Source organism: Capronia epimyces (assembly GCF_000585565.1).
Source record: "Capronia epimyces CBS 606.96 chromosome Unknown aczIQ-supercont1.8, whole genome shotgun sequence".
In the NCBI taxonomy this organism is placed as follows: Eukaryota; Fungi; Ascomycota; class Eurotiomycetes; order Chaetothyriales; family Herpotrichiellaceae; genus Capronia; species Capronia epimyces.
In genome coordinates this window covers 1,268,235-1,289,432 of record NW_006912911.1, presented here as the reverse complement: position 1 = coordinate 1,289,432, position 21,198 = coordinate 1,268,235, and the positions used below count along the sequence as shown (strand labels likewise).

Genomic DNA, 21,198 nt, shown 5'->3' with positions numbered 1-21,198 from the left:
AGGCCACATACAGGCCACATACAGGCCACATACAGGCCACATACAGGCCACATACAGGCCACATACAGGCCACATACAGGCCACATACAGGCCACCATCCCATTCATCCATCTGCGTTTGCTCCTGGCTGGAAGGAACAACGGTGTTGTTGGTGCTCAAGAAGAGCCAGCAGCCAGCAGCCAGCAGCCAGCAGTCGTTGACCAACTGCAACAGCCAACAGCCAACAGCCGTTGACCAACTGCATCTCCAACAATGCCTCTCGCAACCATCCACCTCATCTCGCTGACGGCAAGCAGCAGCATCGCATCGTTTATCGATTCGCTCCGATCGACAGGCTTGCAAACGCTGGTGGTCAGCAAAGTGGTGCGGTGGATCATCACGCCCAGCAAGAACGACGTGCACGCACTCCTCTCGCCCCCGAAGCCATGGGACCTCCTGGTGATCCTGCTGGGCGCGGACACGGCGGCGCTCCCAGCCTCGGTGGCAGCGCAGGTCGAAGGCCACTGGACGGTGACGACGGGGATTCCGTCGCGACTGACGAGCGACTTCGCCCGCACGAACGCGGCCATATTGCATCCCGACGCGGCGTCCGTGCCGCCGTTGACCGGGGCGTTGGATCAGCCTCGCTTTGGTGACACCGCCCAGACGCTCGAGCTGTCTCGTGAGCTGGCTGGCTGGATCCGTGGGTTCGCCGCCACCCGCGCCGGTAAGAGCCCGTTGTCCATGTTGAACCTGTTGGCCTTCCGGCCGGGCTTGAAGCCGTCGTATCTACGTTACGGCAAGGCCTTCGCCGAATCCATTGGCCGCAGGCGTGGTGGTGTCGCCAAGCTCGTGGGGAATGTGGTCGCGACAGCCCACACATCTCAACCTGACCAAAAATCTGACCAAAAATCCGGTACTGCTGGTGCTGGTGCTGCCTGGGATGAATTCGCCCTGGCGTCGTACCCGTCCATCCTGCATTTCGCAGACATGCTCGCCAGCCACGACTACCAGGCCGTCAACCTCGGATATCGCGTCCCTGCGTTGGAGGATACGTTTATTTTGTGCACGAGTGAGATCGAAGTCGAGGATTTATTGGCGGGGAAGCAGCATCCCGGCGGAGGCGGAGGCACGGCGAAGTTGTGAAACGGGAGTCAAAATCATGCTCAAGTCGGATAGCAAAGAAACAGTAATGGCCCAAACCGCTGTCTTGAGAATGAGAGAGAGACCTTTGACTAGTTACTCTGATGGACAATATCTCATGATCGAGGCATGACTGCACCTCAACATTGGAAATGGTTGATACTGGTACTGGTACTGGTACTGGTATTGCGTCCAGCGCTGAATCTATCCATTGTACTGCTGGTACCTTGCTATCAAGATGCCCATATTGGTGTTGGTGTTGATGTTGAAGTTAGTGTTGAAGATAGTGTTGAAGTTAGTGTTAATGTTGGTGTTGATGTTGGTGTTGGTATTGGTGTTGATGTTCCTTCTCACAAACCTGAGAATTACCATGTGCCTATGTGTCCCGCATACAGATATCCCAGGGCGGGAGAGCCAGCTCCCCATCCTCCCACCCTACACAGTCTCTGATGGGAGACTTGCTGCACGGTGAGTCGCAAGTGCTCTTGTGCCGATACAGCTCGAACTCGGCGGATCTGAATCTTCGGGCCCTATCCCACCAATACCGGCGCCGATCGACAGGCAAGTCCATCAGGTCGAACAACTCTTTGAGAGAACGCTGCTTGTCCCAAAGGATGCCGGGATACTTCCAAGCCTGCTCGAAAGTCAGTAATTGCTTCGAATAGTCACCTTGCTTCTCGATCACCTTCTGAATGAACGGAGCGGGCAGATCTCTCTGGCACGGGGCCTCGTTGGCCTTGCGCTCCGCGGCGCGCACCAGCGCCGTCACAAACAGAACCCACTCGTCAATGTCCTCGACCGAGAGCGTACCATGGTGCTGCCGGAACTCGATCGTCTTCTTGGCCTCCGCCGGATCCCCTGCAAGCGGGACAATGTTGGCAAAATTGACAAAGGTTTTTCCCGTCGGCATGCCGTACAGGTTGCCCATCCTGGTGCACAGCAATTCCTTCAGCAGTCTCCGATCAATTCGGTCATCGCAGTACTCGAAATTGAAGATTTTGATAAACTCTTCTTGTGGAACCCAGGCCGGTCCCTCGGCGCAGGCGTGGAGCGAATGCGTGGGATCGTTCCTCCCCAAAAACACTCGATTGGGCTGGGCATTGGTCCAGATTTTGGTGTCGCGGTAGCCGTGCCGTTCGGGGTGATGCAGAAGAGTGATGGCATCCTCAAACGCGAGGCAGATCCATGCCAGGTGCCTCAAGACATCCAAGGGAATGTCGACCGAGGCGCCGTCGGCCGTCGGCGGGACCCCGATGTGCACATGGACGCTGGAGTTTTCCGGCACGGCATTGACGAAGCATGGCCCACCTTGTTCCTCTGTCACGTGGCTGAGGAATTTGTTGACCTCCGCGAGTCCATTGAGTTCGAGGCCGGTGTCAGTCATCTCAGGCAACCGCAAGATCGGGCTGACCAGTTCCAGACCGGAGAAAACACAGTTGTTGCGGCGGAGAAACTTGCCGTTTGTCAAAGCCGACAACTCCAAATCTGACTGAGGATGACGGACCATTTCCTCTCGCGTCAAAGCCCAGCGACTGAAATCCTCCTCATCCGTCTTTGGCTCGGATCTGACCAGCAGATCAACCCCCTTGCGGCGAAACACAGAAGCTGCCTGGAAGATTCTTTCAATATCCTTTCGAGCGGGATCGCAAACGTCCATACATAGTATTATTTCATCGATCTGGTCATCATCGTGGATGATGGCGTTTTCTTCGCGAAGGTGGTCGTAGGCGGGATTGGAAGCAAGCTGTACATTGTCAATGCCGAACAGAAACTCAATTTCCACACCAAAGGTGATGGGCAATTTAGTCGCCATAACGATTGTAGTGAGGGAGTTAATGGGATCTTACCCGCTGTGATTGGACGGTTCTTTTTTTCTCGGACTGTTGAGCTTTCCTGGAGTTTGAATGGAAGGATGCTTTTACTGAGTCTGAGTGGAATATAATAATATATATAGAAAAATAGATTCGATCGTCTGCCTCATCCGAGTACAGCCTTGTTCCATCAGAACAATAACGGTGCAAAGCAGACTGGAGTGTCGAACAAGGGGCCTTGTAATCGACTTTGTTTGGTTAAAGAGTAAATCTTTGGTCCAACCCGAAAAACAAAGAACTGACAAAGGAGTTCGCTTTGAGAGTGCCTGACTACTGAGAGCATTGCTAGACGATAGCAAACAACGCCCCATGGAGTGACCGTCAGGCTTCACTGTCTTGGGCCCAGCTGCGACCTTGATAGGCAGTCGGTCCAGACCTGATAGGCACCTTGGAGTGGCTGAAGAAAGACCCTGGGATTCAGCAGCAAACGGTAGATGAGAGACAAAGGACCAGCCCCAGTAAGTGGGAGAGTACCGTTTTCAGGCTGCAACCCATCTGCAAGGCACGACTATCTCCTTCTGGCCATCAGCGTTTCGTTCGGGAGTTTGGCGAGACCACAATGCACTCATGAAGAAGACCATGGCATTTATGTATCATGTGAACCCTCTTCCACCACAATTGGTGCATACAAAGTAGCATCCGCGTCATGCAGCTGACTGGATTGAGCCACCACATCCAGACGTCAAAAACGGTGTCTTCGGTGTCCATTGAGTTTTGAGGCCAGAGCGGCTATGGCAATTGACAGCTATTCTTCGTTTGAGAGTCGGCACCACAGCAGAACACGGGTTCGTCCAGAATAGGAACGGCCATCGACCGCCGCAGTCGTAACTAGACCCTGACGACGAGATAATATGAGGAACGTGATGCATGACGGTTCGATATAGGCGTCAAGCATTTGCAACCACTCGTCGAGGAACCAACTGATCCAAGATGCCCGGCTTCAAGCTTAATTGGGTTTCGATCTCGCTGGAAGACTTTCCCGCCTCGTCTCGCAGAGCCAAAGCCTCTTTCACATCCTTTGCACTCACGACCGTTCTACCCGCAAAGCCGCGTCTTCCTTGGTTGTCCAATTCGGATTCCCAGCGTCTGTTGATCCTCTCGCGTGCCTGGACGAGCATAATGGCAGGGTTCTGGGCCGAGGTGGGGAAAATATTGCGGCCCTGCTGCATGGGCTGGCTGGAGGTGGGAAACGCATCTTCGACTGGTCGGTCCTCCGAGGTTGACGCCGGTTTCGCGGGGCCTAAGCTGCGCAGGACGGAGTCGAATTGAGGATCTCGTCCGTCGAGATCGATCTGTTCAGACCTCTCTGCCGCAGGAGGCGAGGCTGCTGGACTGGGACGGACCTGGACCTGGGCCGGGGCCGGGGCCGGGGCCGGGGCTGGGTTCGTGGATTTCAGAGGTGCATTGGACGTCGAAGGGCCGGTGTTCGTGATGGAAGACGTGGATGGATATTGACGGCGAGCTGCCCCGGCGGCTCTGCCTGCGACTTTGGAACTGGAGGAGCCCATCCGGTGTGCGGCGAGCAATGTGCGGCGGTTGTATTAGTTTAGTCAAGCAAAAGACTCGCCGAAAAATCAGACAACAGAGCCCACGGTTCAGTTTGGCAAGAAACAGAAGGCAAGGCACTGGTGGGAGGCATAATGTAGGACGATGATGTAAATTAGAGATGTCTAACCACTAACTGTAGTTGACTGCGTTTTGGAGCCCGTTTGGCCAATAGGGTCAGGTATCAGTGCGCACTGTAACAGTATCCGTAACACCTCCACCGACACCACTGTCTCGCATGTCAATCAAGCGTCAGTCACCCTCGGGATCTTGGGAGAAGCCGACTTTGAAGGTGACAGGAGTTCCGCTCTCCTGGCCGCCGTGGTTCCCCCAAGGGAAACTGAATATACCAAAACCGAAAGCAGCCAGTTCCCTGCACCCACCGCTTCGACCCAAACCAAACCAAACCATGGAACGCAAGAACAAACCCGCCTCCCTGCCAGTCTCGCCACAGATTGCCCAGCCGGTCGTAGATTTGAGCGACAACGTGCTCACAGCGCGGTTACCCAGTGGCGATGCGGTGACGGTGTACCTGTACGGGGCGACGGTGACGTCGTGGAAGACGGCGAACGGCGAGGAGCAGCTGTTCGTGTCGCAGGCGGCGGCGCTGGACGGATCGAAACCCATCCGTGGCGGCATCCCGCTGGTGTTCCCGGTGTTTGGACCTCCTCCGAAATCGCACGCCACGGGCCAACTGGCACAGCACGGCTTCGCCAGGAACAGCTACTGGGAGTTCCTGGGCAAGAGCAGCAGCGAGAGCCAGGGCCGCAAGGCCGACAACAGTGTCAAGTTGGACTTTGGCCTGAGCAGTTCCATGCTCGACGAGGCCGTGCGCCGCAAGTGGCCCTACGAGTTCGGGCTCGTCTATAGTGTCACGCTGGAGAAGAACTCGCTGGAGTGCCAGCTGCACGTGCAGAACAAGGGCGACCAACCGTTCGACTTCCAGGCTTTGTTCCATACGTATTTGGCCGTCAAGGTAAGATTACCACACCCAAACTGCAGTGGGTCGACATACAGAAAACAAAAGGCCATTCATGACTGACAAGACACCACCGAATTGCACAGGACATTAGCAAAACCGCAGTCAAGGGCCTCCAGTCCTCTCCGTACGTCGACAAGGTCCGGTCCGCCCAGACATTCACCGAATCCTCGCCCTCCTTGACCTTTTCGTCCGAGACCGATAGAGTATATACGCCTCCTTCCCTGAAAGACAATACGTTGGTGCCGCTGGTGGTAACGGAGGATGGGGCCGAGAGATTCGTGGTGACGCGCGACGGTCTGCCCGACGTGACGGTGTGGAACGGGTGGGTGGACAAGATCAAGGCCATGGGCGACTTCGAGCCCAAGGATGGTTGGAAGAGGTATTTATGCATCGAGCCTGGTACCGTCAGTTCATGGACCAGACTTGAGGCCGGCGATGCCTGGGAAGGCACTTGTGCCTTTGAGAGTAAGCTGTGAGTGTGCGTGGGGGCACTTGTGCCTTTGACAGTAAGCTGTGAGTGCGCGTGGGGAGGATGCCGAAGGTGCAGGTGTGTTGGGGCGTATGATGCCGTGATGATGCATTGGGTGCGGACGAGAAAGAACTGACGATACTACACTGGGTGGTCTAGTAGAGCATTGACGATACTAGAATACGGCATGGCATAGCAAAAGGGGATTGATGCTGATGCCGACGCTACTGCACTGCATGCCCCCCGAGTCCAGAAGACAGCATCAATGGATACCATGCCACTGCAGCCCGGTATGAGTTTGAGTATGAAATGACATGAACATGATGATGATGCTCATACTGATTGATGTCTGCCCACTGGCATGTTTCTATTTGCTTTATGATATGTACCTAGGTATGTCCATGTCCATGTCCACGTCCATATCCATGGAGTACACAGACCTTCCCATGCGTTTTGGCTGTGTTTTCTTACTTTCTTGCTTTCTTTGGGCGGGATATCCAGCAAAGCTCCTGCACCGACGTGCCATGCCATGATATGACTCGCGCCATGGTTCCAGTAGGTAACCTAATGATTCACAATAATCAAGACACTCTGGAGCGGAAGAAATGAGATGCCCAAACGCGTGCCAGTCGACTTCGGACTCGTACTGTCCCATTGTAATGAATAGATCGCAGAGACCTGCATCAACTTGCCAGGCCCACGGATATTGGAGCGGCAGGTGCTGGAGGACGCAAGACAGAAGATTTAATGCACTGGTAAGCTGGGATATGGTCATGATTGACCGAGAATATCCGCAGAGCCAGTAGCTAGGGCCTTCTCGGTAGATATGGATTCCGCATGCACTGGGATCTTCCCTCATAGACCGACAACGAGCCCCAAACTCGCTTGTTGCACGAGAATCGAGTCGAGACAGGCTGAGTCATACCAGAAGGTTGTGGAAGCCCTGGACGACACGTTGTACATTGACAGAGACGAGAGCAGGGTCGTGGAACGGCCAGCCTGGAAAAGATTCGGCGCGAACGTTGGGCTCTATACTCGCGGTGACCCTGGTGTCGTCGCCGACGACGCGGAAGTTGAAGTCGACGCAGCTGTTTCTGGCGCCGCTGGTTCCGACTTTGCTGAGCCCAGAATCTTCTTGGCCTCTTTGGATTGGAGATAGGCCTGATGTTCCTCATCTGAACAGAGAAACAGGCGAGAAGCCGTCAGTACAGAAATCAACCAGCGAACTACAGCCGCCAAAATTGATGGCTTGTTGGATTTGGAACGAAAAGGGGAGATGTGAGAATCAGAGAGCACTTACATCTCTGCCACAGGAAATAACTGGTTACAATCGCAAACGGCAGCGCGACCATGAGACTTGTCCAGCGTCTCGAGAGCGCACGGAACTGCGGGTCTTTCTTGAGCTGCTCGAGCGGAATTTCCGTTGGGCGTGGCCGGCGTGGCTCGTTAGCTGATCCGACTCCCAATCCTTGTTGGGACCTCCTTGACGAAGCTGGGGGGAGGGTTGGCCCGTGTGTCGACGACGACCCTGAAGGTCTTTGGGAGTGGACATTGCGAGCAGCCAGGGCGGCGACGGTAGAATTAGGAAGAACGTATTTAGGGGTGACAACGGCAACAGCGGGAGATCGATGCTTGCCGGAGGAGCTGGAGCTGGAGCCGGAGATGGCTGCCACCACAGGGGGAGGCTGCGGCGGCATCTGAACTGATGGCAAAGGATTGCTGTTGAATGGTCCGTCGAGACGCGAGGCTGTGGCCGTTGGGGCCGCTGTTGCTAGATGTGGTTTTGCTAGTGGTTCTGAGGCTGCTGATGTGATCTCGGATTCGTTCGGGGCTGTTGTTGTAGCAATTATACCTTCGACAGGAGGTCGCCGCGAAACGCTCTCTTCGGCCACTTTCTGCTGCTGAAGTTCTTGCCGGCGAGAGACGTGCACAGCTTCCCGATCTTGTACGAGCTGCGAGGCAGCGTCGTGCACTTCAGTCGAGGTTTTCGCGAATGCCTTGGCCTGCTGCAAGATCTTGGACAGCGACATAGAGGGTCTCAGATCTGGCCGACCAACCGCCGGGGACTCTGCTGCTGCTGCCGTCGCCAGCGTTGCGTGAACTGACTTTGACTTTTTGAGAGTCGATGCAATAGCAGGCTCTTCCACATTGCCAGTGGTAGAGGCTTTGCGACTCTTGGATTTCAAGTTCACCACTGGCTGTTTCGTCGCTGACGGCTCAATGGTCTCTGCTGCTGGAGATGTGGACGAGGACGAGGATGTGGAGGAGCCCTTCGCCGTTCTCGCCTTGGTGGACGACGTGGCCTGGACAGCCGGCACTGCGTCAACAACAACATTGTCCTTTGTAAGGTCGGCAGCCTTTCGTGTCGCCGACGACACCGACGACGACGACTTCTTGGCCGAGGCGGCCTTTGCCCGGGGTTTCGGCACGGGCGCTTCGATCACAATGACATTGTCTGCTGCGGTGGCACTGGCGGCGGCCTTCTTGGGCGGGCGGCCTCTTTTCTTGGGGGTGGCTTCTGCCGACATGCTCAAGGGCTGTATCCACGAACCAGGAGGTCTGCGTATACCCAGGGAATTGAACTGTGTGCGTTGGAGGACTGATCCCTGAGTCTGATTGCCACTGTAACGCGTGAGAGAGGCTCGACGCGTAGAGGGAGAAAAGCGCCGTAGCCTTGAGCCGGGGTCTTAATTATTAGGGTCCTTAAGCCCAAGGCAATTTCGCGGTCTGGCAGCGGGGCAGCGCAGCGCAGACAGCAGACAGCAGACAGCAGACAACAACCGCAGCTCACATCGCCCAGAACAACATCGTTCAGGGGGTCTGCCCTACACACATCCTGGAACCCGCTTACTGTGTCATCTTCGTCCAAACGCTACACGCTGTACGGAGTATCCGTGCCTACCTATACACAGCTAAGTACCGTACTACTGTATCCGTACCCGGCAAGCATGTCCATTGTCCAGGGGAAACATTCGCCGGCTGGCTTGCTCATTCATTAATCACCGCTAAGGACAAAGCTGCAGAAACATGCTCCTATTGTACACCCTCGTTCGAGCCCAGCCCGCTATGCCTCGTATAAAACTTAGAGGGACGTTCCGGCCCGCGTTTCTATCCATGGATTACTTTTGGTCCCTCTCCTCGGGCAGAAACAAAGACCATCAAAACAAAAGAAAAAGGTGTTGGTGTCGCTTGACCTTCAAAACTCCCAGCCTCATCACTACTAGTACCCTCGCGACCGCCGCGACGCTCTACCCGCACCATTCTTGCGGTCGTCGATGTTGATGATGGTCCCTGGGCCCGGTGACTCCCCCAGCAATCCTCGGGGGTCCACTCGGAACCGCGAACTCTTCGGCCGGCTTGGTGAAGAAAGCCGCCGTGGTTGAGAAGTGGCCGGATCGTAGTCCTCCACGAAGCTGACCGCGTTTGGGCTCTCCAGTCTTTGAGAGATCTCGGGCGTCCCGTTGGTAGAAGAGTAATTGATCCAGCTGTCTCTCTGTCGTTTCCGGGTGCTCTTGGTTGGCGGCTGAACCGTAGGTGTCGCTCGGGCCGGAAGTAGTAGGCCAAATCCGCTGGGCGAGCCATTGCTCTCTCCAACTTGATACTCGTGGCCGTGCATGCCATGATCGGGCCCTGCTGCCTGTGGGTGATAATGCCATTCTTGCTCCTGTTGGCGATCTTCGACCTCCATCAGCAAGGCATGAATGTCATCGAAAGTCATATTAAAACTCCATGCTATTCCCTGGGCGGATGCTCGCTTGCGAATGTCCGTCAATGCCTTGTGGTCATCCCGGAGGCGTTCCTCGTATGTTCGCTTAGCCGGCTCGGACGAGGGCATCGGCTGTTGATAGAGACCATTTGCATATTCGTTGACGCCGAGCCGTCGTTGTACAGATCCATTGCTTGCTAGAGTTCCAAAGTCGCTCGCAGTGCGTAGGCTGCCTGTTGCAGGAGTAGCGTAGCGTCCTCGCGTGGCATCCACATTGGTCGGGCTTGTGAAGAGTTTCGACAATTTCTCGGCATCCGTCGCTCGGAGAATGGTATTGACCGGTTGCGAGAGCAGCTGCGTCTCGGCCGCGGCGGGCTCGGTCAGATCAATCGGGTCCAGTTTGGTGCCTCGAGAGACTGTGTTTGGTAGAAGGGCTCGTGCAAGTTCGTTGGTATTGACCTGGTGGTGGTGGGTGGGAAGAGGCGGGAGGTTGTTGCACTGGCACCAGTTCTTGGTGTATGAGCGCCAGTCTTGGGCGCCTCCAGGCACGACCTCTTCTTCATCATTCGAATCCGGCATCAGTTTGGCGATTTCGGCAAAGGCGAGAAGTCGAGACCAAGGAGGAAGACAGGACAGACCACATGACGCTTCCGCTCTGGGCTCGTCCCGTGCAACCACCGTGTTGGCCGAAGCGGCTTGATCAGGCTTCGGGTGACGCCTTGATCTTCTCCTAGGTGCCTTGGAACCAGAGTCGTCCACTCTGCGGCGTCGACTGGGCTCGAGAATTTCGGACAGCCTCTTAGACTTCAGTACCACCACTTTAGACTTCCTCTGGATCGGGGTTTCCGGGATCTCGGCCTCTCTCGCATCATCCGCTTTGGTGGGCGTGGTTTTCAAGACGACAACCTTGGACTTTTTGCTGGGCGGAGTGTCGATGATGTCGACCTGTTCGGCATCGTCGGGTTCGTTGTGTGAGGATGATATAGAGTAGCGGAGCTTTGATGGGACTTTGGCCCCACTGTACGAGATTCTCGCAGACTTGCGAGGAGGAGCCTCCTGAGCATCAGCAGGAGGCGCCGGGCGTTTGTGAGCCGTTGGGGAGGTCGACAATACTTTGGCAGTGGGTTTCCTTTCCCGTCGCGACACTCGGCGAGGCGATGACTTTGTGGCGGCAATCTCAACCTCATCCTGGCCGTCTTCCGCTTTAGGCGGCGGCGTGGTCCCATTGACTCGGCCTACAGCTGGAGTCTCCGGGGTTGGCGGTTCCAATGAAGCTTCCTGGGAAGTCTCGGTGATGGTCCCTGGAGTGGTTGACGGCTCCCTACGATGAGGGCGGTGCCTGGGAACCGAGGGTGAACTAACCACGATGGTGTCTGAGAGCGGCGGCGAGTAGGTTTTGCCGCCGTCCAGTGCCTGGGCTTTGGCGGTCGGTTTCCTAACGCGGCCTGAGGCTCGTCGGTGGGCAGAGTCTTCGGCCGGGGAGGAGGTTGGAGCTGTAGACTTGGAACTCATGGTGGCGGATGACACAGTTCGCGGAGCCGAAGCTCCCAGGGAACCATCAGGATCGCCAACGGAGGTTGCGAGATCCGTGGAGGGATGGCTGTCGGTGGGCGAGAGCGTCGGACTGCGACTGATCGAGCTCGTGGATGAGGCAGAAGCCTCCAGGCGCTTGCGGTAGGTGCGTAGGCGCGTCGAAGGGGTTGCTGGCCGCCGTAGGTGTGCTTGGGCTTGGGCTTCCAAGGACATGGCCAGTTCGGAATCACCAAAGCCGCATCCGGAAGAGCGAAGCCAGCCCCGGGCTCAGCATCAGTCGGGCCTAGGTGCGGTCTGGCTGCGTCTGATCTCTGGATGGGCGGCACAGCGTAGGCAGATCCTCGCGCGACGAGATGGCGGCTGGACGACAAGACAAGAGACAAGAAACGGCGAGACAAGAGACGACGAGGCGAGGTGGCTCTGCCCGTTGTGCGCCTTCCTTCCGAAAAGAGCTTAGTGCCGCTCCGGTTTTGGAGCCAGCAAACGATCGAACGATGTCTCAGCCTCTCCAATGCCTGCTGCTTGCTGCTGGCTGCGGGCTGCGGGCTCGGTGAAGCCTGCTCAAGCGTCGAGGTGCCTGCGGGCTCTACATACAGTATGTATAGTATGTGTAGTAGTGTCTGTCTTACCTGTTGGTGGTGGAGACGGAGGGAGGTGCAAGACAGACCAGGACGGCAAACAGCCAGCAAACAAGCACCTGCACTTTGTTCCAAGATAAAGTATAAAGCCAGAAGACTCGGCCAGTCACCACACTTACAGACGGGCAAGGGCAGAGACAGACCCGGTGGAGGAGATGAGACAACTAGGGGCATCAGAGTAATTGGTTCTTCGCCATTAGGGCTCCCATCGTCTATTATCTACAACGGAGACCCCCGTCTTTAGATGTATCTGGGTGCTACAGAGAAGAACCCGCACCAGTTTGCGAGAACTCCTCGAACAAAGCGACCCCGTCTAACACAACATGCGTATATCCTGCCTCATAACTCCAAAACAACCGGGCCTCGTTGGTTGCCGAGAGTGTCTCGAAGCTCTTCCAGTCGGCGCACCTGCTGCCCAGCTTTATCAAAGTTCGCATCATCCAGCCATGCCTCCAACCCAGCCTTGACGATGGGCCAGTCAGTATCAATCATGGAGAACCAGGCGGTGTCACGCGATCTCCCCTTGTAGATGATGTGCTGTCGGAAGACTCCTTCGAAGGTGAAGCCCAAGCGCACAGCAGCACGCTTGGAAGGGAGATTGAGATTATCGCATTTCCACTCATACCTGCGGTAGCCCAGGTCTTCAAACACATGCTTTGCCAGGAGATACATGGCCTCGGTGGCCGCCTTGGTGCGCTGCAACAATGGCGAGAACAAGATGTGCCCGACTTCCACCACCCGGTTCTTCTCGTCAATGCGCATCAGCGACGCCCATCCGACCGGCTTTTCAGTTTCATTGCTGGCCACGGCGAAGAACAACGGATCTGCGGATTGCGATTTCGCCGTGACCGCTTCTGTGAAGCTTTCTAGAGATGCATATGGCTCGTCGGACAGATATGTCCAGAGGTGACCGTTGTCCTCCCCTTCGACAAGGCTATAGAGCTCGCCCGCATGCTCGGGAACCAATGGCTTGGCCGTCACGGTCTTGCCTTTCAACGTAACTTTGGCAGGCCGACGTCCTGGCGGCGTAGAGACGGCGTGGCCGATGCCCTGGTGCCACTTTGCTGTGCGCTGTTTAGTATGGAGGTTACTGTACGTCGACGAGTTCAGATAAGAGGCTTACTTTGGGGGCTAAGGCCATCAGTAGCCCTAGTGAAGGTGTGCATGGTTGCTGGCCTGGCTCGGAACCCAGCCCTCAGGCTATTCAACATAGATACTGTATATACAGTATTTCTTTGCCTGCAACTGGAAGCGTCGCCCAACACCGAGTGCGAATCAACTCGACGGTGACTCAGTGTGACTTTTCCAGTTCAAAGAGCCGTATTCATACAGCTGAATCCGCGTGTTAGAGGTCCAGCAGAGTGACGGCTATGCACAGTACAGTCCCTGTTGTTAATCCGAGTCAAAGAGCGATGAGAGGGTGAGTCAGAAGTCAGCCACTGCGAGGATGGTGAGCTCCAAGAACATATCTTGCTTGAGTGTTAGGTCCAAACTAGGACTTCGATGGGGTCCTTAGGCTTATGGGCTTAGGGGCTCGGGGACTTATGTAGGAGGCCAAGGAGGCCAAGGAGGCCAAGGAGGCCAAGGAGGCTTAGGGGCTAAGGAAGGTGCCTAAGGTGCCTAAGGGCCCCCGGACTTACAGTACCTTGCGCACCTATACCCGCCAATGTTGGACATACAGTACGGAGCGCATGCATACCAGGTACCGTCTCGGTGCCGCCCAGAGGCTCAGGGTCCTTAGGCTGTCGCATCGGCCTGCCTGGCACCTGCCTGGTATTCCATATTACAGTAGGTCTGACATACAGTAGCAAGCCATCAACTAAGACAAAGCATGAGAATGTCTAGGTACCGGTAGATCGAGCCTTGATAAGTCATCAGTTTCATATAGCTATTACAGTAGACGGGATATCTCAAGCCCTCGGGCTGTTGCAGGCTCCTAAGGCTTCTTTCCCATCAGTAATAACGTCTGAGGGCACCTGAGGAGGGCCTGATAGTGATCAAGTCCACGTGAGAACTATGCCCTTCATCGCCGCTAGCCTCCCACTCACCTTTCTTGTTTTACAGTATATGCTCATGGAATTGAATGCCCCGGTAGAGACATACAACTAGAAGTTAGTAGAAAAGACCAGAACACCACATGCTGCGAAGTCAGTTGCTGGCATGGGAGCCAGATTAACCGAGCATGCTACCCACGCAACCAACATCTGGCCAAAACTCGAAGATGGTGCTGTTGATGACGGTGCGTAGCTCACCGGGATAGATTGCAAACATTGTCATTCTCAAGTCACCATGTAGGTGACTGTTTGCTGTTGTTATCGGTGGGAAGCTCACCGCATCATCCAGGCACCTGGACATGTTGGACTACATGACAAGACTTGCTGGTTTTTTGACGGTGGGAAGCTCACCGTATGTGTGGGAGTACAGCTGTACTTGCCCCTGAATCAATGTCTAGAGTGACCGAGTGCTGTTGGTAACGGTGTTGGAGCATCACCGATCTATATATCTGGATACATCGTACCCAAAGGAGGGGGTGCTGTTGTTGACGGTGCTTAAGCATCACCGAGCCCTTGCAAGTTGTGGCGCCTAAGTTGAGGAGAGTCGGTGCATTTTGAGACTGGGTGATAAAACTTAGATGTGGACTGTTGCTATCGTAGTCGCTGCCGGTCGGTACTTTCAGCACATGTTGAATTGCGCAGAGTGTAATCAGCCGGTCTCCGGTGCCCAAGTCGCTAGCTAGCGGCGTAACAAGAAAGCCATTCAGGATTCTGCATCCGCCCTTTTGAGCCCAGTGATGGTTTCTCGGTGGTCCTTCGAGAGTTTGCTTGTGGTCACAAACATGCTCGAAATGATCCCCAGGGCACCCAGAGCGGTGAACATGATGAACATATTCCGGATGCTCCAAGCAAAAGCCTCTTTGACGGCAAGTCTTTGAGCTGGGGGGAGTGTGTGCCCGACCATGACGTTGGCACCAGCGTTCTTGCCGCGGAGGGCCTCCACAAGAGAGGCTGGCAGACCAGCTTCAATCAGGGAAGATCTTCGAAGATCCATGCTCTGTTGGAAGACGATGCCGCCGACAATGACGCCCAGAGACAACGCCATGCTCCGAATGAAGCTTTGTGTTGAAGTGGCCGTGCCGACCTCGTCTTGGTCGACCCCCTGTTGGATGGCAATCAGCGGCGGTTCAAAAAGAAGGCCAGAGCCGATTCCCTCAATGATCTCAATACCGACGATGGTGCCAATGGAGGTGTCGGGGCCCAGCAGAATGTAGAGGCCAGTTCCCAAGGTCAGCAGGACCGTGCCCAGCCACATCGAAGGTCGATATTGGCCTGTTCGATGTATGACGATGCCGTTGATGACACCAGTTCCGGCCGTGGCCACGACCAATGGTACCAGATAAACACCCGAAAGAAGGGGGGATGCCTCCTTGACACTTTGAAAGTACAGAGGCAGATAGTACTCGCCAGCAATAAAAACCTGTCCGTGGTCTTAGTCACGCTGCAGCTCGATAGAGTTAGGTTCAACTTACCATGCCATGGAAAAAGGTCACAAGCAATGTGGCAATGTTCCTCGTACCGAAGAGGGACAATGGTATGACAGGATACTTGGCCAGCTTCTTCTCGCTGTAAATGAAAACGAGGACCAGCAAGGCACCGAAGACAAGCAGACAGATGACCTTAGCCGAGCCCCACGGGTAGATGGACCCGCCCAGGTCCAGGCCTAGAAGAAGCATGACGGTGACTCCAAGGATGGAAATGCAGCCAAACCAGTCAATGGCCTTGACGCCATCCACCATTGGCGTGCGAGGATTGTGGACGTCGAGGAAAGGGACAAGAAGCACGAATGCAGTGCCGGCGATAGGCAAATTGCAGTAAAAGCACCATCGCCAGGTGGCTTTCTGGGAAAAGGCACCACCGAGAAGCGGGCCAACAGCTCCACTGAGGGCCCAAATCCCCTCACACAGACCGAGCCACAAGCTTCGCTCTCGGACACTGAAGAGGTCAGAGATGGCGACATTGACCATGCAAATGAGGCCACCACCGGCGGCCCCTTGAATGCTGCGACCGACAATGAGCATCTGCATGTCGACGGCAGCAGCACAGACAATCGAGCTGGCAAAAAAGACCACGACTGCTGCGAGAAGAATGGGCTTGCGACCCCAGATATCCGAGAATTTGACCCAGATAGGAGCAGCAGCAGCGTTTGCAATCAAGTAGGCCCCGCCGATCCAGATGTAGCCTGCTGCCGAGTGCAGCTCGGCTGTGATCTTGGGCACCGCAGTAGCCACGATGGTGGCATCGAGGGCAGCGATGAAGAGGGACAGGTACAGCGCAATCAAGATCATTGTGATCCGGAGTCTGCTCCTGGTCTTCAGCTGCGGCTGCCCAAATTCGGCCGGTGTGCCACTCTCGACCTCGACGGGGACATCTTGCGGCTCGTCAAAGGGAGTGATTACTAAAACATCCAGTTCGGGAGCCCGAGGCGCGGGGGCAGCTGGAGGCTGCTTTGTACCCATGGCTTCCGCCTCCACGTCAAAGCAAAGGATGACAGGACGAAATGCGGCGAGCTAGGCGATGATGCTGCAAGGCCCAAGGTCTGAGGCGAAATACTGGAGTACTGGAGGGGGCAATAACATAGGCCGGACAGGGAGGGTAGAGGGTCGAGGGTCAAGAAGAATGCAGAATGGAGGGTTATGTACGGATATATAGGGACGTAGGACGAAAATACACTGTAGGCCGTAAATCGTCCCTGAGTGTGGTTAGTGGGTGACTAAGCCAAAATAGGTCTAGCCTTTCGACTCTAGTAGTACTAAGAGCAACGCAGACGCCAAGACCACTAAGTTACATGATGTGTGTTTTGAATTGACCAATCAACCAACCAAAATCGCGGCTTTCTTACAGAAATTCGCAGTACGGAGTATACAGGGTATACTCTGTACTACGGAGTACTTCGCCTTCGCTCAGTAGGATGATGGCCGTTAAGCTCGGTAAGTCATCATCCTCTGAGACCTTCATCTTCGCATCCCAATTGTCAGCGCTCTTAAGTCCGCCCCAGCATTTCCGATAGAAACGATCAGAAGCGTGGCTGGAGTCAAAAATGCAAAACCGGCCGGTGTCAACCCTGGGGGGTATGCACGCCTGATTTCCCTGATTTGCCATGATTCGATTGGCCATGATCAGATAAGTAAAGAGGTCCCTCACCGGCCCGTGATCCACGGCCCGGTAAGCTGAGACCGGCGTCCTTAATGAAGAGTCATGCCCAGACAAGACAAGCGAAATCAATTGAGAGTTCAGTTCAACCGTTGTTTTCTTTAATGGTCGGTCTCTGTGTTCGTGCCGTTCCGGGATCACACACTGGCAGTGTTCTAAACAGAAACAGTGACAGTGATATATCGACATCTCGGACATTGTGCGGCCTGAACAGGACAGGGCACATGACAGCATTTAATTAGGATTTTTGTGGAATCCAGGGAGAAGCGTGCCCTGTGTTAATGTCAAGAACCTCGCAACACGACACTTCTGAAGATGTTAGCTAGCGACCAAGCGGCATACAGAGAGCAGAGCCAAAGCCGAACAATCAAATCTGTTCTTTGAATTGTTCGCTAGTTCCGCTATCTAGTGATGGAAGAGGCGGGTGCTCTGCTCAATGAATGTAATTCCCAAGTTCTCCGCTGTATCGAAGACCGCACCGTCATTCTGCGAACCTGTAGGGGCAGCAATATATTTGACACCGCTCCTGGCCGCTCGGTAAACGTTGTCGACAAATGGAAACTGCAGAAAGTTAGATTACAGCCGATCAACCAGAATGGAACAGGGACGAACAGGGTTCACAGGGTGCCAATGGAGGAGGGTAATCTAATCCTTCCAGAGGCGTGCCAGGAAACCATGTAGGGGAATGTCACTTACAAAGGCGTCACTTGATACGGCGACTTCGCTGAGCTTCGACAGCCATTCTCGGCGCTCTTCCGGGGTGAACGGTTTCGGAACAGAGCCTTCGGCAAAACTGCGCTCGTAGTCCTTGGTCTCGAATTCGCTCTGGGGTGGCACTTGGCCTGAACATAGCATATCGATGGCATTGGACTTCTCCGGTCTCTTGATACCTTTGGCCCATGATATTGAAAGAGTGCGCTCGTGGAAGCGCATCCACCAGTTATCAGCCTTGTCTCCGGCCAGTCGGGTGCAGTGGATACGACTTTGTTGACCGGCGCCCAAACCAATAACTTGCCCATTGAAGGCATAGCAGACAGAGTTGGATTGTGTGTATTTCACGGCGATCGTCGCGATAGTGAGGTCGCGTAATGCCGAGTCAGACAATTTGGGGGAATTCTTTGGGCGGATGACAGAGTTGAATGTCTTGGTGGGTGAGATTTTGACATCGTTGCGTCCCTGAGTGAGGGTAACGCCGTAGACTGTCCGAGTTTCTTGAGAAGGCGGTTCGTAGGCCTCGTCCATCTGGAGGACGAGGTACTTGCCCCCCTTTTTCTTCTTGAGGATCTCTAATGCCGCAGGTTCGTAGGCAGGCGCAATGACACCATCAGAAACTTCTCGAGAGATAATTTTCGCAGTCGGTACATCACAGGTATCGGAGAGTGCAATGACGTCGCCGAAGCTGGACATGCGATCTGCACCGCGGGCGCGGGAATATGCTTGCGCGAGGCCGGAACTCTCAATCCCGTCAATGTCATCAACCATGTATACCTTTCGTTCTGTGCCGGTCAACGGCACGCCAATAGCAGCACCGGCGGGCGAGACATGTTTGAAACTGGCTGCCGCTGGTAGCCCAAGTGCTTGCTTGAGCTCCTTGACCAGTGGCCAAGCGTTGAGGCAGTCAAGCAGGTTGATGTATCCTGGAGACCCGCCCAGAACTTTGAAGGGAAGGTTGCCATCTCGAACAAAGGCGGCAGCAGGCTTCTGGTGAGGGTTTGCGCCATAGCGTAGCGAAAGCTGTTGGACTCCATTCCCGGCATATTGCTTGCGAAAGAAATCGGCGATGGCAGCATCGTAGTCGGCGGTGTGTTCGAATGCCTTGAGAGCGTACCTCTGCCGCGTTTCTGCCGGGATGTCACCCTTCTCGAGCTCCTGCAGGAAGATGGGATAGTCATGGGGGTCGCTGAGGATGGTGACTCGGGTATGATTTTTTGCGGCAGCTCTGATCAAGGTGACACCGCCAATGTCAATCTCTTCCACGGCTTCAGGGATGGTGACGTTGACCTTGGCAACAGTGTTCTTGAACGGGTACAGGTTACACACGACGTAGTCGACTTTGTTGATGTTCTGGTCGGCAAGGTCTTTCTCGTCCGAAGCGAGGTCTCGTGCCAAGATACCTGCGTGTACTGCCGGATGGAGGGTCTTGACGCGGCCGGAGAGCATTTCGGGGGCATTGGTGATGGCGGAGACATCTCTACAAGAGGTTCAGCTAAATGTGCGGATCATGTCTGGGTGGGACAGGAGGTCATACTCGACGTCAAAGCCAGCTTCCCGGATCAGCTTTGCTGTGCCCCCGGAGGCTAAGAGACGAACATTATTCTGGATCAGACCTTTGGCGAGATCGAGAAGGCCTGTCTTGTCATAGACAGACAGGATGGCTGGAAGGAATGGTCAGCCGACTTGGGCACGAGGCACGGGGGCAGGAGGGTGTATAGGACCGGGGAGAGGATGACATACCAATTTTCTGCGAGGGCATGGTGACTGAAGCAGGGCGTCTTCATTGAACAGACGGCCTGGTTCTCTGTCGGCAACAAATTTTGGGATATAGGTAACCAACCGCCAGGCCAAGCGGGGTTCAGGCTGGGTAGTAGTAATTGGTGGTAATGGCATTAAAATGAAAATGGGTCACGAATTTTTACGGTGGAGTCTGCACTTGGATGGTCTATGCTCGACCGTACCATTGAGTATGGATCCGGGATACGGGTACAGCGTACGAGGTAAGTCGGACCACCTCGTAACGCACAACCTACGTAATGCACAACTGTTCATCATACCCACTAACACGCGTAACTACAACTTTAAGCAACTCGTTCTTAACTAACTATAGTATATATTATTCTATAACTATCTTAATATACCTATTATATCCGAGTAAACCCTATAGGACGCGATTCGCGCGTACGAACGCGGCGAATACCCCTCTCTTAACGCCGCCGCTACCGCCTTTAATATCAGCCGCTATACCTTAACGCGTCGATTAAGAGAAGGAAATACTCGTTAATAGGCTCGCGAGGTATGATAGCTCTTATCTTATACTTAAGAGTAACTTCTCGTACGATAGATTATAGACCTTAATACCGTCGAGACCTCTTCTACCTTTATATAGGTACGAGAGTTTATAGGGCTTCTCTTAATAGCCTCTAGAGAACCTTCTTTAGTCGGCTATAACTAGATTATACGCTTTCTTTAGCGTTAACTAGATAAACGATTAAAGGTAAGTCGAAAGATTAAATACCTATATATAGAGAATATCTTCTCGAGTACTCTAAGAATCTTCTTTAATTACTTTTAGCGCGTTCTTAAGACTTATAATATTCGTACGAGCGATATCTAGAATTTCGATAAATTAGGACTCGAAATAGATATTTATAATAACTAGAGAGTCTTAGAAAGAGACTTAATAAAGCGTTCTTATCGAAAGACTTTTAAAAATCGCGATTAGATTATTAACCTTAAAGCTTATTTGTTTAAGAGTACGTTAATAGACTTATTAACTATATTTAAGAGTAAAGAACTCTAGTTATTATAGTTTCTAGATAATCTTCTATCAAATTAGTATTTTATATAACTATACGAAGAACGCGTTTATCTTAAATAATATTAATATTAAGTAGCTATAACGTATATTTCTCTCATAAATCGTAAAAGATAGTATTATACGACTTCTTCTTTATAATAACGCTAAGAGTTACGTTATAATATCCTTTATATATAAGTATTATATTTAACGTGGTTTATAAGCGAGTTGGCCACCTAAGCGAGTTGGCCACTTCCCACATAGTTGCCGACCCTCTCACTTTACAACAAGATTTCTCCACGACAAATAATGGAAACCTCTTCTAATGAGACTAGGGTATTGTTGGCCATTGAAGCTATCAATCAGAATCCAAAATTCAGTGCTCGACAGGCGGCAACGATCTATAAAGTCAACCGCGCAACCCTCCAGAACAGGATGAAGGGCCGACGCGCTCGACAAGATACCCGTGCCAACTCAACGAATTTGACGGAACTAGAAGAGGAGACTGTTATCCAGCATATTTTGGACCTTGATGCCCGAGGATTCTCCCCCCGGATCGCTGACGTGGGAGATATGGCTAATGTCCTCCTGGCAGAGCGCGGTATACGACG

At 53.9% G+C, this 21,198-nt stretch overlaps 9 protein-coding genes across 9 annotated transcripts; 2 read left to right on the top strand and 7 right to left on the bottom strand.

Moving 5' to 3' along the window:
• Positions 1-252: 252 nt before the first annotated feature.
• Positions 253-1,125, top strand: A1O3_08873 (uncharacterized protein; the record flags this gene model as incomplete). Its single annotated transcript, XM_007738969.1, has 1 exon — positions 253-1,125. One exon carries the CDS (start codon positions 253-255, stop codon positions 1,123-1,125), a length of 873 nt encoding a protein of 290 aa, XP_007737159.1.
• A 373-nt stretch (positions 1,126-1,498) lies between these two features.
• Positions 1,499-2,935, bottom strand: A1O3_08872 (uncharacterized protein; the record flags this gene model as incomplete). Its single annotated transcript, XM_007738968.1, has 1 exon — positions 1,499-2,935. The coding sequence occupies one exon, from the start codon at positions 2,933-2,935 to the stop codon at positions 1,499-1,501; it is 1,437 nt and encodes a 478-aa protein (XP_007737158.1).
• A 945-nt stretch (positions 2,936-3,880) lies between these two features.
• Positions 3,881-4,501, bottom strand: A1O3_08871 (uncharacterized protein; the record flags this gene model as incomplete). The annotated part of the gene is made up of 1 exon (XM_007738967.1): positions 3,881-4,501. One exon carries the CDS (start codon positions 4,499-4,501, stop codon positions 3,881-3,883), a length of 621 nt encoding a protein of 206 aa, XP_007737157.1.
• Positions 4,502-4,947: 446 nt separating this feature from the next.
• Positions 4,948-5,996, top strand: A1O3_08870 (uncharacterized protein; the record flags this gene model as incomplete). Its single annotated transcript, XM_007738966.1, has 2 exons — positions 4,948-5,514; positions 5,604-5,996. The coding sequence occupies 2 exons, from the start codon at positions 4,948-4,950 to the stop codon at positions 5,994-5,996; spliced, it is 960 nt and encodes a 319-aa protein (XP_007737156.1).
• Positions 5,997-7,018: 1,022 nt separating this feature from the next.
• On the bottom strand, positions 7,019-8,517 carry A1O3_08869 (uncharacterized protein; the record flags this gene model as incomplete). The annotated part of the gene is made up of 2 exons (XM_007738965.1): positions 7,019-7,164; positions 7,290-8,517. 2 exons carry the CDS (start codon positions 8,515-8,517, stop codon positions 7,019-7,021), a joined length of 1,374 nt encoding a protein of 457 aa, XP_007737155.1.
• A 692-nt stretch (positions 8,518-9,209) lies between these two features.
• Positions 9,210-11,207, bottom strand: A1O3_08868 (uncharacterized protein; the record flags this gene model as incomplete). Its single annotated transcript, XM_007738964.1, has 1 exon — positions 9,210-11,207. One exon carries the CDS (start codon positions 11,205-11,207, stop codon positions 9,210-9,212), a length of 1,998 nt encoding a protein of 665 aa, XP_007737154.1.
• Positions 11,208-12,205: 998 nt separating this feature from the next.
• Positions 12,206-13,032, bottom strand: A1O3_08867 (uncharacterized protein; the record flags this gene model as incomplete). Its single annotated transcript, XM_007738963.1, has 2 exons — positions 12,206-12,930; positions 12,990-13,032. The coding sequence occupies 2 exons, from the start codon at positions 13,030-13,032 to the stop codon at positions 12,206-12,208; spliced, it is 768 nt and encodes a 255-aa protein (XP_007737153.1).
• Positions 13,033-14,623: 1,591 nt separating this feature from the next.
• Positions 14,624-16,379, bottom strand: A1O3_08866 (uncharacterized protein; the record flags this gene model as incomplete). The annotated part of the gene is made up of 2 exons (XM_007738962.1): positions 14,624-15,340; positions 15,393-16,379. 2 exons carry the CDS (start codon positions 16,377-16,379, stop codon positions 14,624-14,626), a joined length of 1,704 nt encoding a protein of 567 aa, XP_007737152.1.
• Positions 16,380-17,478: 1,099 nt separating this feature from the next.
• A1O3_08865 (bifunctional purine biosynthesis protein ADE17) lies at positions 17,479-19,546 on the bottom strand (the record flags this gene model as incomplete). Its single annotated transcript, XM_007738961.1, has 4 exons — positions 17,479-17,634; positions 17,770-19,264; positions 19,322-19,448; positions 19,528-19,546. The coding sequence occupies 4 exons, from the start codon at positions 19,544-19,546 to the stop codon at positions 17,479-17,481; spliced, it is 1,797 nt and encodes a 598-aa protein (XP_007737151.1).
• Positions 19,547-21,198: the final 1,652 nt, after the last annotated feature.